Source organism: Capsicum annuum, chromosome 6 (assembly GCF_002878395.1).
Source record: "Capsicum annuum cultivar UCD-10X-F1 chromosome 6, UCD10Xv1.1, whole genome shotgun sequence".
In the NCBI taxonomy this organism is placed as follows: Eukaryota; Viridiplantae; Streptophyta; class Magnoliopsida; order Solanales; family Solanaceae; genus Capsicum; species Capsicum annuum.
In genome coordinates, this window is record NC_061116.1 from 221,202,983 (window position 1) to 221,220,719 (window position 17,737).

Consider the following 17,737-nt stretch of genomic DNA (forward strand, 5'->3'; position numbering starts at 1 on the left):
AATAGAAAGAAAATCTCTTCTATTCTTATATGAAGCCCTATATAAGGGCCTTCGTTGCCCTTGAATTCCATTCCCTAGTTCAATCCATCACTCCAGATGTGTAAGTAGCGGCCAAGCGGATCTGTCCTTTTCAAAGAGGTTATCCTTCTCTCTACTCGCTTCTTAGTCTTATAGGATAGCTCACCATTCAAGAAAGTCACTTTACCCAGCACTTACTGTCTTCTTTCTAGCCTAATTAGTAGCAGCCCATTTTTAGTACCCCCTTTCCAACCAGTCAAGTAGCTTTCACTTCTTGACAGTCAATCTATTACCCAGCCATGATCCCATGTTTCCGTTGGTCAACAACCAACTAAAGTTCTCTATACTTCTTCACTACTCGTACAGGCTTGATGGAGTTAAGCTGTATTGAGGGAATCATTTTGTCTCAATCAATCAAGAATGCCTCAACTAGATAAATTCACTTATTTCACACAATTCTTCTTGTCGTGCCTTTTCCTTTTTACTTTCTATATTCCTATATACAATGATAGATATGGAGTACTTGGGATCAGCAAAATTCTAAAACTATGGAACCAACAGGTTTCACACCATGAGAACAAGATCTGGAGCAACGACCCCAACATTTTGGAAGATATCTTGAGAAAAGGTTTTAGCACCGGTGTATCCTATATGTACTCAAGTTTATTCGAAGTATCCCAATGGTGTAACTTCGTTGACTTCTTGGGAAAAAAGAGGAAGATGACTTTAATCTCTTGTTTGGGAGAAATAAGTGGCTCACAAGGAATGGAAAGAAACATATTATATTTGATATCTAAGTCCGTACATAGCAATCGTGGGTGGGTCATCACTTGTAGGAATGACATAATACTAATCCATGTTCCACACGGCCAAGAAAGAATCGATTTTTAATCTCATTATGACTTGGTCGTTCGGAAGAGCAATTAATTTGATCAAAATAGTGGAATGAAAGGTTGTAAAAGAATGAATACTCCTTTTTTTTCCAATCACCTCGTGAAGACAGACGCTCAGAAAGGTTCTCAAGATTCTCAATCGCTCTTTTTAGTGAGGAGGAATAGTGCAGGAAGAGAGCGAGACCAAGACGAGCCACTAGTGGAGTAAGACCTTCCCACGTGTCAAGTTGAATATGAATAAATGAATGTAGCCTCAACAAGAGAGATCAACCTGCGCCTTTGAGTTGAGGCCGCTGGTGGCGCAGAATGAACTAATCTGCGACCAGTAAGTTTTCTGAAAGAGAACTGAATGGAATTATTACTTTCCAAAAATCTTGCTTCAAATCAAAGAAAGAAGGTCTATTTTCCCACGTAGTTCGTCGGTCAAACCAATGATTCTCTTCTCAAAGTAATAGAGATAGTCTTTTTCTTGTTAGACTTCTGTCAATAGAATGAAAGACCCATCCATTCCTATTTCTTTATTTGTCCTATCAGATAGAAAGCAAATTAGACCCAAAGAGCCCTTCTTTACTTTACTACTTTAGGGGGGTAGGGGTGAAGGGGGGATTTACATAGAACCGAGGAAAAGTTGTTTGTGATTGAATCTCAGCGGCATTCTTATCATTTGGTAGATCCAAGTCCATGGACTATTTTAGGTTCACTCGGAGCTTTGGAAACAACCATAGGAGGTGTGATGTACATGCACTCATTTCAAAGAGGTGCAACACCTCTCAGTTTAGGCCTCATATTTCTCCTATATACAATGTTCGTATGGTGGCACGATGTTCTACGCAAATCCATATTGAAAGGACATAATACCAAAGTCATAAAATTAGGACCTCGATATGGTTTTATTCTATTTATCGTATCAGAGGTTATGTTCTTTTTTTCTCTTTTTCAAGCTTCTTCTCATTCTTCTTTGGCACCTACGGTAGAATCAAAGGTATTTGGCCCCCAAAAGGGATTGCGGTTTTAGATCCTTGGGAAATCCCTTTTATTAATACCCTTATTCCCCTTTTATCCGGAGCTGCCGTTACTTGGGCTCATCATGCTATACTCGCGGGGAAGGAAAAATGAGTAGTTTACACTTTAGTAGCTACCATTTCACTGGCTCTAGTATTCACAGTCTTTCATGGAATGGAATATTATCAAGCACCCTTCACTATTTTGCCAATATCTTGGTCATCTGACCAAGGAGCATCATGTTGGCTTTGAAGCAGCTGCACGGTACTGGAATTTTGTATACGTGGTTTAGTTATTCCTAGTCGTCTCTATCTATTGGTGGGTAGGCATATGAATAAAGGAATCAGTGGATTGAGGAATGAAAGCTCAAAGACAAAAAGAACTGGGCTTTTCCAAAAAATTACTCCAGCTTTCCCACTTCATTTGATTATCATATACAAAAAGGTCTCTTCCACTTTCCTACCAAATCTGTCTCTATTCTGGCACATAAATGAAGGGATCGAAGAGATTATGGCAGATCATGTTCACCAAGAAATGACCCAAAATTGGATCTTGGTCTATTTGAGATTATTCCTTTTAATCGTAATCAAAGATGTTTTCTTGTCTCTCATTTCTTTTCTGAAAAAAAAAGAACCTAATGGATCGAACTCATATATTATACTTGGTCGTTTAAATCAGATCTCTATTTTGGTACAATGAGATGGGGGCTTTACCTAATCACTCTGAATCTGCTGATCAGGAAGAGAGAAAGGAAGAGATTTTTTCTTTAGATAAAGTGGAAGCTTGTTCCTGGCCTCTTTGGCAGTATCTAATCTGAATTTGTAGCCCGCCATCTTTGGGCAGGAGTTGTCAGATCTTGCCCAAGAAAAGGAGTGATCGACACTCGCTCGCAAGTTTTCAGAAGTGGCAAGTACAAGGACAAGTTGATTCAAAAAGCGGAAGAGGAGTAGCCTAGCCTGGTTCTTATTTGTTTTCCTTAGTGGTATAGTATGGCACATGGTAAATCACAATCAGAGAGAAGTAACGATACGATAGATCCACAGGAAACTACAAAGTACATAAATTCTCTATCTCTTTCCTTAGCTCTGAGAGAGGGAGTGCACTCTCGACATGCAGGCATATGTCGTTGAATCAGTCTTTTCTGACACATCGCGTATAAGGGGAATCGAACCACCTTTACTGCTGGCGGGCAGATGTATAATGTACTACTTCGATCCAGCAACTTCTTAGGAGTAGGTTTTGTCTTGGGAAAAACTTGTGGATGAGCGAGAATAAACGAATATTTTTGTTAGAAGGTTTCCCCTATCAGTATTTTTTGTTAAAATGAATGCGGATGGGTGTCTGCTTTTTTTGAGAATTTAGATTGTACAACCAAGAATATAGCTGAATTCTGGGCCATCTACCGTGGCCTTATTTTGGCATGGGATTTGGGTTACAAGCAGGACATTCTTGAAACAGATTTGGAATATTGTTTGCATGCTATGATTCACTTGATTTCCTCTAATCACCCTCAAGCACAACTGATCCAAGCTTGCAGGAATCTTGTTCAAAAGGATTGGAAGTGTTTTTGTAAGCATACTCATAGAGAAGAGAGAAGGTAAGATCACAGCCGACTGGTTGGGATCTGAAGCTCCGAAGCAGCTGTCGGGTTATCAACAGCTTTTGACCTGTCTGCCTAGACATAAGATACCTAAAAATAAGAAAGAAAAGGAAAACATTATTGTAAATGGAACGAGAAATGGACTCACTTTGCAAATAATTGTGTGAATTAAAAGACTCTGATTCAAGATTACTTGGACAAAGATTTGTTTCGGATAGCAGACCGATCAATGGGAATTGAGACATCATCATTTGTGGGAGCAGTAGAGATCAATATGATGTCTGTTGACTTAAGGAAGTTGTCTGACCTACGGAAAGAGTTGGAGGCGGCTGATTACATCCGATCCCAGAAGAGTCAAGCCCATAAAGCGTGGCAAGTTATTCTCCAAGGCCATTACCAACAACAGGATTATGTTTGAGATGTCAACTTGAAATCTCAATTAATCGAGGAGAAAAGCATCTACCCTTTCGAAAAAGAATGGAATGGCGACCTGTGGTAAGAGAGACTTTAGCACAAGAGTGAAGGATGACGACTGATTCAATTGCCCTCTCTACTCAATTAATTGAATATAGTTGCATGAAGCAGCATAAGTGCTAACCTGATCTAAGAAAAGAGGGGGAACGCAAAAGAAAGGCTATTCCGGGGCCTCAAGTGTCTGTAGGCCTATCAGCCATGAAGTACGGATAAGCAGTAATAGGCAAAAAACACAGTTATAAGGCATATAAAGGACCTGTTTACGGCTGGTTAAAACCAAAACTCTTAGGTTAGGGGGCAAGACTAGTTCACTGACACATACCATGGCCTGAAACCGTTGGGAGGGGGCTTGGCACACTGAGCAGGATCTTCTTAAAAAACATACTACGGCTTAGCACGCTAGGAGTGGGGGTCAAATCATTCCATAAATATTGGAGGGAATAATGATTTTCACTATTCGCCAAAGTTGTAGATAAGAGAAGGGCTTAGCGCAAAGAAAACAAGCTAGGAAAGATTGGGAAGTCTAGAAAAGAATCTAGAAGGCATGGTTTGCTAAATTTAGTCGATGTTCTTTCTGCATATGGGCTAAAGCAAATTGAGGTTGATCATTCAGTATTTGTTCATCATATCCAAAGTGGATTTCTAATCCTTGCTGTCTATATTGATGATATTGTAATTACATGTAGTGAGAGAACAGGAATTGTTGGCCTGAAACAGTATTTTAGTAAACACATTTTTATCAAGGATCTTGGAAATCTTGGACACTTGTTGGGTATTGAAGTAGCAAGATCAAGGAGGGAATATCACTTTATCAAATGAAGTATGTTATAGACTTTTTAGAGCAGACTGGATTATTGGGAGCAATGTGGATATTCCTATGGATCCGACTTTGAAATTCCGTAAGGATGATGGCCTACTCTTTGAAATAGACGTTTGGTTCGAAAGCTTATCTATCCTACTATAACCCGACCAGATCTAACCCTTACTCTTGGAGTGGTTAGTCAATTCATGCAGAATCCAAGTAAAGATAACTGGGAGGCTTTTGGTCCTATCTTGAGGTATCTCAAGAAAACTCCAGGAAAAGGATTGTTCTTTAAAATTAAAGATCCAATTCTTTCACACAGAAGGAGACAGCTCTCTCTTATCGGCTTAGCCTTTTGAGTTGAAGGTACGTCGTTAGGCTCATTCTGCTCTTATTCCAGGTTAATGTCAAATTCTTCCTAAAAAATAGGGCATTCACAGGCTATTCTTTATGCGTGGGTGTGAATATCTTGACTTCTGATTCAATTGTTCGAGGAGCATGGGGTTTAGGTTTTGGTGAAAAGGTCTTAGGTATCTTTCGATGAGAAGGAATAGTCTATGTTAGGAATCGGCTTCTCAGCCTAGCTAAAGAAAGTGAGGCAGCACTATTCACTTGAAGTAAAGTGTCACTTGCTTGCACAAGCCCTTTTTTCTTGAAGCTCTCTTCCCGTGTCCATGAGGGACTATTCCCACTACGTGATAACTAGAAATATCATAAGAGAAGATACCATCGAATCGGCTCTTAGAGATTGAAAGCGAGCTCCTGACTCGAGGGTGAGAATCTGTAGTTTTTCTGTTAAAGTTTCGGCAGGTGTAGGAGTTGCTGCTTTCAAGAATTATCCTAGACCCATAAATGATAAATACAAAAGGCTAGATTTCACTCTTTCTAGATCAAATTTCTAGTTTAGAGTTTTGTACCTAGGCACGGAATCTACTTGCCAACTGATCCGAGTTTGAATTAGGAAATGAACGATCTAAGTAAGGAGGTAGCTCCAGGAAGGTAGTTCTTTGACCCAGTTCAATAAGACTGGGGTTTAGCTCTTTGAAGCAGATGTTTAAGGAAGTTTCAAAATGCCTACTCTAAAGAGTAAGGAAGAAGAGCTGCTTTTATTTAAGCGGAATCAGAGCTCTTGGGTAAGAAGGCAGGAAGAAGTTCACACCAGGATTAAAGAGGTTGGTTTGGTAGAACTAGGGTCAGCGAAAGACGATAGAAAATGCTGATTGTAAGCATGATCCTCTATCCTCTCTATTTCTATCATTAGAGAATCAATCTCGTAGCCTAGCTATGTAGCAGGCTCAGAGCCTTTTGATGGAGGAAGAACTGCAGCTATGGAATCTGCTTCTCTGGCCACTGTTCTATTACTCGGTCTTAGTGGTGTAGTTATAGGAGGTGCCATAAATTTAAAATCTTTTTTGAGATGAGAATCATAGACTTTTTTACTGCCCAAGCAAGGAATCCATTTGCCTTCGACCTGACTTTCGGAAATGGGATTCCAAGAAGGTGGAGTTCAGTAACCCAGTTCAATGACTGAGGAGAGGTTGAGAAGAAGACAATGAATGGAATGGTCCAAAAGTTTCTATATAAGATCAAATGAGTCTTAATGAAGATAGTCCACTAATTAGATAGATCACCTGTGCGTACGTTATCTATAATAAGAAAAAACTTGGTTCCAGGTAGCGAAAGGGAGTAGCAAAGGGGAAATTCGTTAGGAGAGAAGATCAGGATTCCCTTGGTCCTTCTAAATACCAGCAGCATACCTGGATTTACCGTCCATCCAGAGAATACCAGTCATCCAGCTTAGAAACCATTGAACTAGCTGCCGGAGAAGGGGAACTTCAACTAAGAATGAAGAAGAATAAGAAGAATTGCTTAAGTAAGGTAGTCACTTCTTTTTTTCGGTATACCGCTCTGCTCGCAGAGTGAATGAACAACAATCTTTCCAAATATCATGAATATCCATCGCCCCTTATCTCCTCATCTTCCTATTTATAAGCCACAGTTTACTTCAACGTTTTTAATTTCCCATAGAATCTCCGAAGTTTCAAAGGTAGCAAATGGTTCTATCTTCTTTCTTGGGATATATTCCAATAAGAGGAAAGAGATGAAAACTTTGGTTGAGATTTATTCCCGCACAACTCCCATACATGAATCTCCCTCTCTTAGGGTAGTGGAAGAAGGGCTAAGGCTATTGTATAACTCGATAAGCTTCCCTCCCTGTCCCCCTCTCCCCGTAATACTTTAGGGATACCCTCTAATTCTATTATTTAGGCGCCTCTCCGTTCACCTTCTTTATCGGAAATGTCTTCCATAAATAAAATTCTCTCTCCTTACACCAAAAGAAAGTTATATGAAGCACAAGGGAGAATAGAGGAGGAAGTCTCAATCATTGCACATGAAAATGAAATGGGATCACTTTGGATAAGGAAGAGCCTTTTGTTTTGGCACAATAGGTGCACGGAGAATCGTCAAATCTGAATTATTTTACGTCCATTTTATCTGATTTGAGAACAATTAAAGAAAAAAGTCAATGGTTTGAAAGTGCGACCGACGTATGGTCAAAGAAATTTTTTGTCTCATCTTCGGTGGAGCAATTCCACATGAATCCCACATTAGTGGACTTCTCTTTAGGACTCTCTTTGTGTTGGCTGTTTTTGGTCTTACTTCTCCTTTTTTTTATTACTAAAGGTAAAAGGCATAGGTAGCTTGACCGCCTTACCCGTCATTGAAACACAAGCTAGAGACGTATCGTCCTATATTCCCACAAATGTGATCCCCTTTACAAAATGAAGAAAGAAATAAGGGAAGAAGTTTAGACCGCTCACAGTAGTTCTACCTATAGAAAAAATCATCAGATAGGAGACAACCCATTTATGATTCTAGCCGAGAAGACCAGTAAAAGGAAGGATTAAGAATGTTATATATTTCAGGAGCTAGATTAGTTGGCGATGAACAAGTAAGAATTGCCTCAACCAAAATTGATGGAATTGGCCCTAAAAAGCCATTCAGGTTCGTTATCGATTAGGTATCAGTGGAAACATAAAGATAAAAGAATTAACTAAGTATCAAATCGACCAAATTGAACAAATGGTAGGTCAAGATCATGTTGTTCATTAGGAATTGAAGAAGGGAGAATGAGTAGACATCGAACTATTAATTTCAATTTTTTGTTATCGTGGAATTTGTCATCAAGATGGATTGCCCTTACGCGGTCAACGAACTCATACTAATACTAGGACTTGTCGCAAGCGAATTTGGAAATGACAGAAGTCTACCAAAAGCCCTCGGTACTTGTCTGATCAATCACACTAATAGCTTCAATAGTTCACTAATATTTATGTGCATGATCGTAACAGCTTTTCAAATCCTATTCAGTCTGATTAGATATGTCACTGAAACAAAGCAATTTTGTTCTGTCTCTCTTTTCTTTTTGGATTCTGAGGATGAGCCGGCCGGTCCTAACATCATTTATGAGGAGCCGGACGACGAAGCCTCCTCCTCATATAAAGATGTCTACAATGCTACTCTCCCGGCAAGAAAAACTTTTTCTATTGTCATTTTTTTGGCGAGTTCAGTCAGGAGGGTCAAAAGAGAGATGCTTTCTATCAGTCAAAAGCAGATATCGCCACCCTTGCTCCCACGGTCCTTTTACCAAGGAATAGAAAGGAAGGACCCAGGGCCAGAGCAAGTTGGGTTGGGGTATAGAGCCGTAAGCGCAGTGGGGGGTGACAGAGGACGTGCTTGTATGGTTCATAGAAGGATATGAAAAAGTACTTATTTGTTGGGAACTTTCACTCCTCTATATTCGAAATATGAATTTCTAGGAGCATTACGATCTGCAGCTCAAATGGTCCCTTATGAAGTCTCTATTGGTCTTATTCTTATTGTTTACCATGTGAGCGCATTTGGATCTGCGAAGGCAATCTCTCAGATTTCCCCTAACCCAACCCAAGAACGGACCGAAGGGAACCGCAGCATGGGGAATGTCCGTGTCTCGTCACAAGGGTCATTTTTCATTATGGGTCATAAGGCGGGCAGCTTTATCTGATCAAGGGCCGGGCACAAGGGTCTTTGTACTATCCAGGTACGAAGAACCCCAGAGGTGACTGCAATGAGCAGAAATCTCACTCACGGGCCTAAACGATGAGCAAATACTCGAACGTGAGAGCAAGGGATGACCCAATGAATGGATGAGCTCAAAGGGGGGAGGGAGGCAAGAACCATGCTTTCATATACCTAAACCAACCCGATCTGAATCTTATTTGAACTATGAGAATAATTGACTAAGTCGTGCCATAAGGGGTCATTCTCCAAATGGGATGGGGCCAAGCCTTTAGGTTGTTTAAGTAGTTTGGTGACAGATCGGCCAAAGGAGTACTCTGGGATATAAACCAGGGCAACAAAAGTGGAGCATACAATAATGCCGCCCGTTTTCATTTCGTGGAAGTCCCCGACTAAGGAAAGGACTGTAGGTGGTAGCGCGTTCTGCTTCTTATCTAGAGAGGGGCATTCAGCAACTTGACTGGTTGGAAAGCGGCATTGAAATCCTTTCCATTGGTTATTGAATGGCAGCTGGTATAGATGATGAAAGGCGGGCCACTTTTTCGGGACCTATTCTCTTATAAGGCGGTAAAGAGAAATAGAAAAGGGGCTGAGTTAACTGATGAGTGCCTTTTTAGCCTTTATTTCAAATTAAAAAGGCTCTCATGTGGAGCTAACATGGCTGGCTACATACAAGTATATCCAAATCAAGATGAGATGGGATGGTCATTCAGAGGGCGCAGTGGGACTACCATAGGAAAGCCCGCCCCTGCTAGCTAACATAGAAAGAGATTCCCGGATAGCAATAGTCTCTATGTGAATCTCTTCCCGACCGGCCAGGCCGAATCGGGGCATCACTTGGGATGGGAATGGATCAGCCCATATGTATCATTTGATGAAAGCACTCCAGTTGCCTCCGATGATTGGTTTGTCAACCACGCTTTCTCCCCTTCAAAACAATGCTCCTTACTAAATGACCTTCCTTGGGTTGGGGAAACACAGCAATGAGTAGTTTGCTCCAGGAACCCACCCCCTCGAAAGAAAGAAGCCAGCCGAGATGGAGCTGGGAGAAAACCTAGACTTTCCTGGGGCTTTCCTTACCTCAACATTTAAATAAATAAAGGGCAGGCACCGAAAAGGAACCAGCCCTTCCTCTTTAAGAAAGATTTGCTTGGTAGGCGCTGCCTACTCACTCGGACAATTCTCTGAACATGAAAGTGCGCAGTTTCGCCTCCTTCTCCCATGCTGAGTCACAGGCACACCTCGGAAAGCACGTATGAGCCACATGCAAGGAAACTTGCACGTGTGGTTCTGGAAGGGAACCCCAGTATACTGTACTAATATGTGTAGGTTCCCGTAATTCGAGTAAGATTGTCATGGCGCAAAAGCAGATATGGTCCAGTATTCCCTTATTTTCTGTATTGGTTATGTTCTTTATATCTCGTCTAGCAGAAACTAATTGAGCTCCGTTTGATCTCCTAGAAGCGGAAGCTGAATCAATTGTCGGCAATAATGTAGAATATGCGCGGGATGCAATCCTTAATAGTTCACTATTGGCGGAATCTAATATCCTGGGGTCTCGGGGTCTCATTCTGACTGAAATAAGGGGTGGGTCTTTACCAACTACCAAATATTCTATTTTAGGGAAAAGGTGAGCGCCTAGCGCGAAAGGTTGCTTTACTAAGTAAGATAAGGCAAGAAGCAAGGGCGCAGAAGATGCACGAAAGCCCTTGCTTCTTAGTGCATCCCTTTTCTTGCTTGTTAGCGCTTGACTAATGACGATAGAAAGAGCCTTTCTTTCTTGTTTAGTAAAGTCTCACTTTTTTATAGGAGTAGGTGCTTACTAGGGCAGGGCACTTTTCATTTTTCATTCAAAACTAACAAGTGTTGGGTCGGGGATTTCTGCCTTGTTATCAACAAGGGAGTTGGATAAAGCAAACTCTCTCCTTGGAGGAGCACAGGCTTAGTCAAGTAAAATCGAGTTGTGCTGCTTGATGCTCCAATCAAAAACAAATCAGTGGGGCCATGCCGATACGACTGAATATGCATTAAAAAAGTTAATCCCTCCCCTACAACACCAAAAAAATGGGCTGAACTTCTAAACCGCCCGCTTCCATAGAACAATATCGTGGTAACGTAGACCTAAGTGGTCATATTGGATCCTTGTGAACCATCACAAGTACGGCCGGCCTATATATATTTGAACGAAAATACCGTGTCGTCCAGTGGAGCCTAGAAGAAGGTGACTCGCACAGACAACTGACTCATTTTCAATAAAAAAGAATAGCCAAACCAACCCAGCTGGCTGGTTAATCTCAGAGATCTTATTGGCTGGCAAACTGGATACGGACAACACCGGTCCCAGCCTTACCATCACCGAAGGTGTACTAATCAATGAACCTACGAAACCAACCTTCTTTTATGACAAAATAAACCAAGCCTAAGAAGTCACGACATCTTGTTGATATTGATTGAGTTGGAGGAACTTTCGCTGACTGAATCCATCCCCTAGACTGCGGTAACCTTCATAACCAAAGCATCACAACAACATCCAAAGGTGACCTTTAGGTTCTTAAGTAGGGGGGCAAGGAGGAGCATGTAGGAATGCCGACCACTACATAAGCCACTAGTGGCTGAGAGAAAGCAAGCAGCACCTTGTATAGGTTGGGCGAAGCTTAAAGAAGCAAGCCCCTATTAGAGAAAGCCATTACACGCTAGCCTAGATAGCTAACGTTTTTCAGCTGGCTGTTATGTTACTTGTAGCGCTCCTTCCCTTCTTCTCTCACTTTGGAAAGATTTTTTAGTATTTACTTATGACGACCTGGTCGAGAGAGTACGATACATTAGTGTAAAATATTTTCTTTTTTCTGTGAGCTTGGTTTACTTGACCGAAGGGTGCAGTAGAACTTGGAGGAGAGGAATAAATACCTGGTCTATAATATTAACAAAAGAAGGACCGCTATTGGAAAATATCTTCTTGGTCATCATCAAAGAAGCTGATGTCAGGGGCTTCCTCTTTCCCTTTAAAATCAAAAAAAGCGGTGAAGTCCATCCTAAAGTTCCAAATCTACATCCAACACCAGAGGTTCCTGATGAGAACAAATTGTAAGGCATTGAAAGAAACCCTTAAGAAAGATGTCAAAAGCCTCTTTAACTTTGATATAGAACACATAAAGGGAGAGAGTCACAAAGGGGGGATTCACAGTCTCCCTTATTTCCTAACAATAAAATGCATTTTTGGAAAGGCCAGTAACAATGCGATATTCCATAGATAAGCAAGAAACTGAAGCCTCTCTTTTTATTATGATGTACCGGCTTGAATTCACTCACTTTAGAAAAGGATTTCTTTCTCCTCAAAGTAGGTGTTCGCTCCTTAGCACGAACAGGTCGAGATACGACGTCGATCACATTGGGTGGAGCCATTCTCCCAGAGCACTTGAAGGAAGGGTCAGAACTTTAGGCGGAGGCCTCTGGCTCAGGATCAGGTGAGGACGCTGAAGGGGGTGTTAGCTCTTTGACAGAACCAAGCCTTCCCGCAGCTGAAGAAGAGCCAGTGGATCAGTTTGAGATCGAAAGAGCCTTGGATCAACTTGAATTGTCCAAGATTAAAGAAAAAAAGATTTCTTTGCCAAACAGATTAGCCCCCTGATTGAATCGGAGAAAGCACGCCTAGTTCGAAGGTTGTGGCACCACAACTTGGGTGAACTTCCATCACCAAGTGAGATGGTCAAAATGATTATTGACTGCTTTGCCAGTAAAGCTGCCTATAATGCCAACAAACCCAATATCCCCAGAGCTAATTTACGGCACTTGAGGGATTGGTTGACACGAGCACAACAATCGGCGAAGCGCGATAGGAGGGGAAAGATGAGTATAAAAAAGAAGATTTCTTCCATATCCATAATTGAAGGATATTTCAAGTAGAAGAGATTGTTTCACATTTGAATTTCTCAACTATTTTACGTTCCCAAAATGGATCCTATCAAATATTTTACATTTTTTATGATTATCTCTATTTCAGGTATTCGGGAAATCCTCATTAATAGACGAAATATTCCTATTATGTCAATACCAATTGAATCAATGTTATTAGCTGTAAATTCAATTTCTTGGTATTTTCTATTTCTTCGGATGATATGATGGGTCAATCATTTGCTTCATTGGTTCCAACAGTGGCAGCTGCGGAATCTGCTATTGGTTAGCTATTTTCATTATTACTTTTCGAGTCCGAGGGACTATTGTTGTAGAATCTATTAATAGCATTGAAGGTTAAAGATGACTCCTAGATAGTTACCAAAATACAAAGTTCTCTTCTCCTTTCTTTCTCTTCTTTCTTGTTGATACTTGGTTGGCAGGGTCAGGGCCTTTCTCGCTGGGCGAGCGCATCCGATTCGTCAGTCCTTTCTTATTCTTAAACCACTTCCTATTCAGTTGTTGAAAGATAGAGATTAGGCTTTCTAAATGAGATTGAGTTCCACGAATATGCAAGCTAGAAAGATTCTATTTGCTGCTATTCTATCTATTTGGGCATCAAGTTCAAAGAAGATCTTAATTTATAATGAAGAAATGATAGTAGCTCTATGTTTTATAGGCTTTATCATATTCAGTCGGAAGAGTTTAGGTAATACTTTCAAAGTGACTCTCGACGGGAGAATCCAGGCTATTCAGAAAGAATCGCAGCAATTCCCCAATCCTAATGAAGTAGTTCCTCTGGAATCCAATGAACAACAACAATTACTTAGGATCAGCTTGCAAATTTGTGGCACTGTAGTAGAATCAATACCAATGGCACGTTGTGCACCTAAGTGCGAAAAGACAGTTCAAGCTTTGTTATGCCGAAACCTAAATATTAAGTCAACAACACTTCTAAATGCCACTTCTTCCCGTCGCATCCGTCTTCAGGACGATATAGCCATAAAGATGCACGTCTTAGTAGGGAAAATATTTTGCCCCTGGTGTAGCTCGAAAGCAGAAAGAGTAGAATTCATTCGAGAGAGCTTGGTGGTCTTAAGAATGGTTCAGGTGGGGGATTCTCTTAAGAATAAAGAATTCGAATAGAATCTAATTCATGTTCATGTTAACAGAAGAGCGGATCCAATACCAAGATGCTTGAGAGAAAAGGCTTACCTTGTATATATGTTATTTTTGTTTATGACAGAGGTGCCCAAAGCTAAAAGCAAGATTTCTAGTAGAATATTCAAAGCTTTTGAGTAAGTAATATGGATGGATTTGGAAGCAAGTTAAAGAACTAGTTATATAGATATAGATATAGAGAAATTCCTTTCTCTGAAGACTGTGATATTAGGGTTTTGAGATCGATTTTAACATCGAATAGGTTTTCGACCTGAAAAGCTTCACATAGCTGTCGTATGCGGGTACTACGAGGCCCATGAATTTCTTGATCACCTCATTCGGGTTAAAAAGTGGCTAAATTCTCTCTGATGGTAGCGTATATGAAGCTCGAGGTCTCTCGAGCCTCCTGTTGTACCAATGTCTCTGTTTTAGGGGGAATAAGGTAATGAAATTCCGGTATAGATTTTTGTTGTTATTACGACAGGCGGAGAGCAGTGCCCTATTGGTCTAATTCCTACTCCCCCTTGGTATCGGTAAAGGGGCTGGTAAGTGCTTCCCAAAAAGAATCCTTTCTCTTTCCTGGACAACGAATAAAAGGAAACCTGGCTTTAATTGTCGTAGTAAGACCACCCCTCTATAAGCTTTCCCTATTGCTCTGATGAACCTCTTTCTGCCTGTTCTCTAGAGTTCAAGAACTAATTCTAGCCTATCCCTTATTTTTCCATTAATTCTGTTTTCCGCTAAAGGCAGCATGAAAAGCACCTATATTGTAATACGTAAGAGAAAGGACGACTAAGCAACTATGCTACTATTGGCACCCCAAACTAAAAACTACAACTGGAAATCTAACTTTAGGTGGTCATTATGATCAGAAACTCACTCTCTAAAGAATTTTATTGACCTCGTATATAACATGGGGAATCTGGTTAGCACCCATATTTCAGAATAAAAGAACAAAGACTTGACTGGACGGTATTCACGAGCAGATGACAAGCATGAGTGAAGAAGGTTCTTATGTTACCATTTTTGGTGGTAAAGAAGATGTTCTTGTTCTTCCATTCCCTAAACCCACTTCAGCTTTTGACGATTGGGTTGGTGTTCCGATAGGCGAGAGGTGTGAAACCAGATCGTACTAAAGACAGTGAAAAAAATTTGAAAATGATAGATTTCCAAAAAATAAGTAATAGCAGAATCAAAGACAGTCCTATATTGAAAAGGATGAGCTTTTTCATGAAGAAAGCTTCGCGCCCAACTGCTTGTATATCGATCAGAAAGAAGCAGCAGCAAATGCTATCAGTGGTTCTTCTTTCCTATCCCATCTATCTATAAGAGTTGCTTGATTCGCCCCCATCTTTAATAGGACTGGACTAAGTTCGGGCAGAACTCTGTCCCATTTCATGTATGCATCATATTGAGAATTGACTCGCCTGATTAACCACTTAGACAAAAAGTTCCCCATATTCAATTTCATTGGCAACTAAAATAGATCAAAATAGATTGCTCGTTACCTGGGGCTTCAAAAATGAATTGAAAATAATATTATTTTGCTTGACCTAACCATTGTGCCAAGGGATAGTGGTGCCTTGAGCAGCTCTTAGTTCCGTTTGCCGGCCCCATGGCTTATTTTATCTCGATGTTTGAAAGATGTTCTGTTCACATACTCGTTTTCATACATAGGCACAGAGAGCCAGTCAAAACTCTACTTTTTAGCAAGAAGGGCCTACGACATAAGGCTCCTCCTACGAACCTATGAACCTCTGAACCTAAGGAATAGAGTTCAGCATCGGGAAGCCTACTTCTCAGGCTGTTCGGTACTTGAATATGTTTGCCGCGGAGAAAGACAACTTTTCTATTTTCTTGCCTGCACACCTCTACTCATGCAGGACTGATTGTACAATACTAAAATAGAGTGCGCCGCTCGTACATGGAGGCATTATGGTTGGAAGGCCTTTCTTAACAGCCTCTTCCTCAAAAGAAAGGATTGAAGGCAAATGAGTAGACCCCTACAAGCATATGAAGTCGCATTTTCAAGGCCTATAGATGCCTTAGGGGGAAAACTCTCCAGTACAAGAGAGATTTATTTGATTTTTTTCTACTCTTGGGTATAGGTACATTACTACACTTCAATTAGACAATATAAGAAAGCAAGGGCTTTTCTAAAAGGCTTTACGCATAATAACATAGCTTTTATCTCATCTATCTTGTATGATAATACGACCGTTGATGCTCTTTCGAGCTGAGAGATAAGGGATTTAAATTCATTGGACTGGACATGTCTTCTCCAAGATCTCAGGGAAATGAAAATCAATTCTCAAAGATCCATAAACAAATCTATAAAGTTGTCTATAAATGGTTAATCATATATAACCCCTTATTTTGAGGCAACTATTACATAGCCTCTTAGACTGCCTTGCCTAAACTTGAGCTCTTCACTTCTCAGTGTTGACAAAACCAAAGGTGCGGACTGTTGATAGCTATAAGTTTAAGGTATGAAAATATTCTTTCTGTCTCCTCACTCCCTGACTTCATTCTCCAAAGGAAGGGCAGTTGAACTCACACTTTCCATTCAAAGAAATCGCTCCTCGACAATACTAGTCAGAACAAAACTCCTAACCTTTGAAATAGAGCTTCTCCGATCCTGGGAGAGTTGCTTCTTTCTTTAACTTGGTTTTCCCACTTCAAAAGGTTTCCTGAAGACCTTATCCCTCAAACCTTATGTGGAAAGAGAGATTCCTTAGGTTGTTGTTTGAGAGAACAGATATCCATTGGGACGAAGCTGATAGAATGGCACCCACTTTTTTAAGGATCCTCGCTAATTCAACTAGTTTTATTTTTTGGGAATGAACTATCCTAGAGGAAATGGGCATCAATACTATAAGTCAAGTACGTAAGAAGAGTTTCTAGGCAAAGACACTCTCAGTCGAAGGTAGGGCAGTCTTCCTAGCTTTAGGGTCAATCGAATAGATAGAAGATCTAGCGCCTCAGTTAGAGAGAATGGGGCACGAGTTTGTGACCTAATAGAATAGTGTTTTGTGATCTCGGGGAAAGCTATCATAGTGATTCCACTAGACTTGAAAGCAAATGAAACAAACTGGGATAAAGATTTAACCAAGCGTAGTTGGCGGAGTATGACCTCTTGATTTGAAGTTTTTTGGATTCATAGTCTACAATAACTGACTTAATAGAATATGGTATTTCATAATAATAATAATAATAATTAGTCAATATCACAGTACAGTGATTGACTGCCAAGTTTATTTTCGTGCCCCCTTTTTATCGTCGAAATAAGTTTATGCACTAGAGTGCCCCTTTCCTAGGGCTGGTTACATATAAGAATATAGATTTTTTTCTTTCTTTGATTCCCAATGGTTTTATTTGTAGTTGTTGTTTGTTCTGGACAGTTTCAGTTGCTTTTGTTATCGGTCAAGATGAGGGACAAAGGGACCGGAGTCAACCTTACTCCCTTCATTTGAGTTAGAGGTCTTACGCCGTTATCACTATGCATAGGGTTTCCCCTCCCCTGGAAATGAATGTAAGATTTCTCCCTATGTTATTGGCTCTCCGTGACCGATAGAAAAGGAAACACTGGCTTGAAGGAACTATGCCCTACTAGTACACTTTCTTTACAAGGGAACTAGGCGGGGAAGCTTACTTCACTTGCTTACCCGGAGAGAAAAACCTATTAAGGTAGTCCCATTACTTAAAGTAAGATAATGAAAATCGTTTTAGTAAAAGCTATGCCCCTTAGCTTAGATACATGGGCTAAAATATAGCCATGCCTGCTAACCCTGATAGTCCATTAAAGGCAAGAAAATGGCCTCCAACTGAAACCATCGA

The 17,737-nt window shown here is 40.6% G+C and overlaps 2 protein-coding genes and 1 pseudogene across 2 annotated transcripts; all 3 read left to right on the forward strand.

Moving 5' to 3' along the window:
• Positions 1–423: 423 nt before the first annotated feature.
• On the forward strand, positions 424–909 carry LOC124899374 (putative ATP synthase protein YMF19). Its single transcript, XM_047414111.1, has one exon. The coding sequence runs from the start codon at positions 439–441 to the stop codon at positions 907–909; it is 471 nt and encodes a 156-aa protein (XP_047270067.1). The 5' UTR covers positions 424–438.
• Positions 910–981: 72 nt separating this feature from the next.
• Positions 982–2,247, forward strand: LOC124899646 (annotated as a pseudogene).
• Positions 2,248–13,237: 10,990 nt separating this feature from the next.
• Positions 13,238–13,937, forward strand: LOC107873837 (ATP synthase protein MI25). Its single transcript, XM_047414112.1, has one exon. The coding sequence runs from the start codon at positions 13,289–13,291 to the stop codon at positions 13,883–13,885; it is 597 nt and encodes a 198-aa protein (XP_047270068.1). The 5' UTR covers positions 13,238–13,288; the 3' UTR covers positions 13,886–13,937.
• The last annotated feature ends 3,800 nt before the right edge of the window (positions 13,938–17,737 follow it).

Excerpts from the sequence above, each read along its gene's own strand:
- LOC124899374 (XM_047414111.1), top strand. The coding sequence starts at position 439 with ATGCCTCAACTAGATAAATTCACTTATTTCACACAATTCTTCTTGTCG.
- LOC107873837 (XM_047414112.1), top strand. The coding sequence starts at position 13,289 with ATGAGATTGAGTTCCACGAATATGCAAGCTAGAAAGATTCTATTTGCT.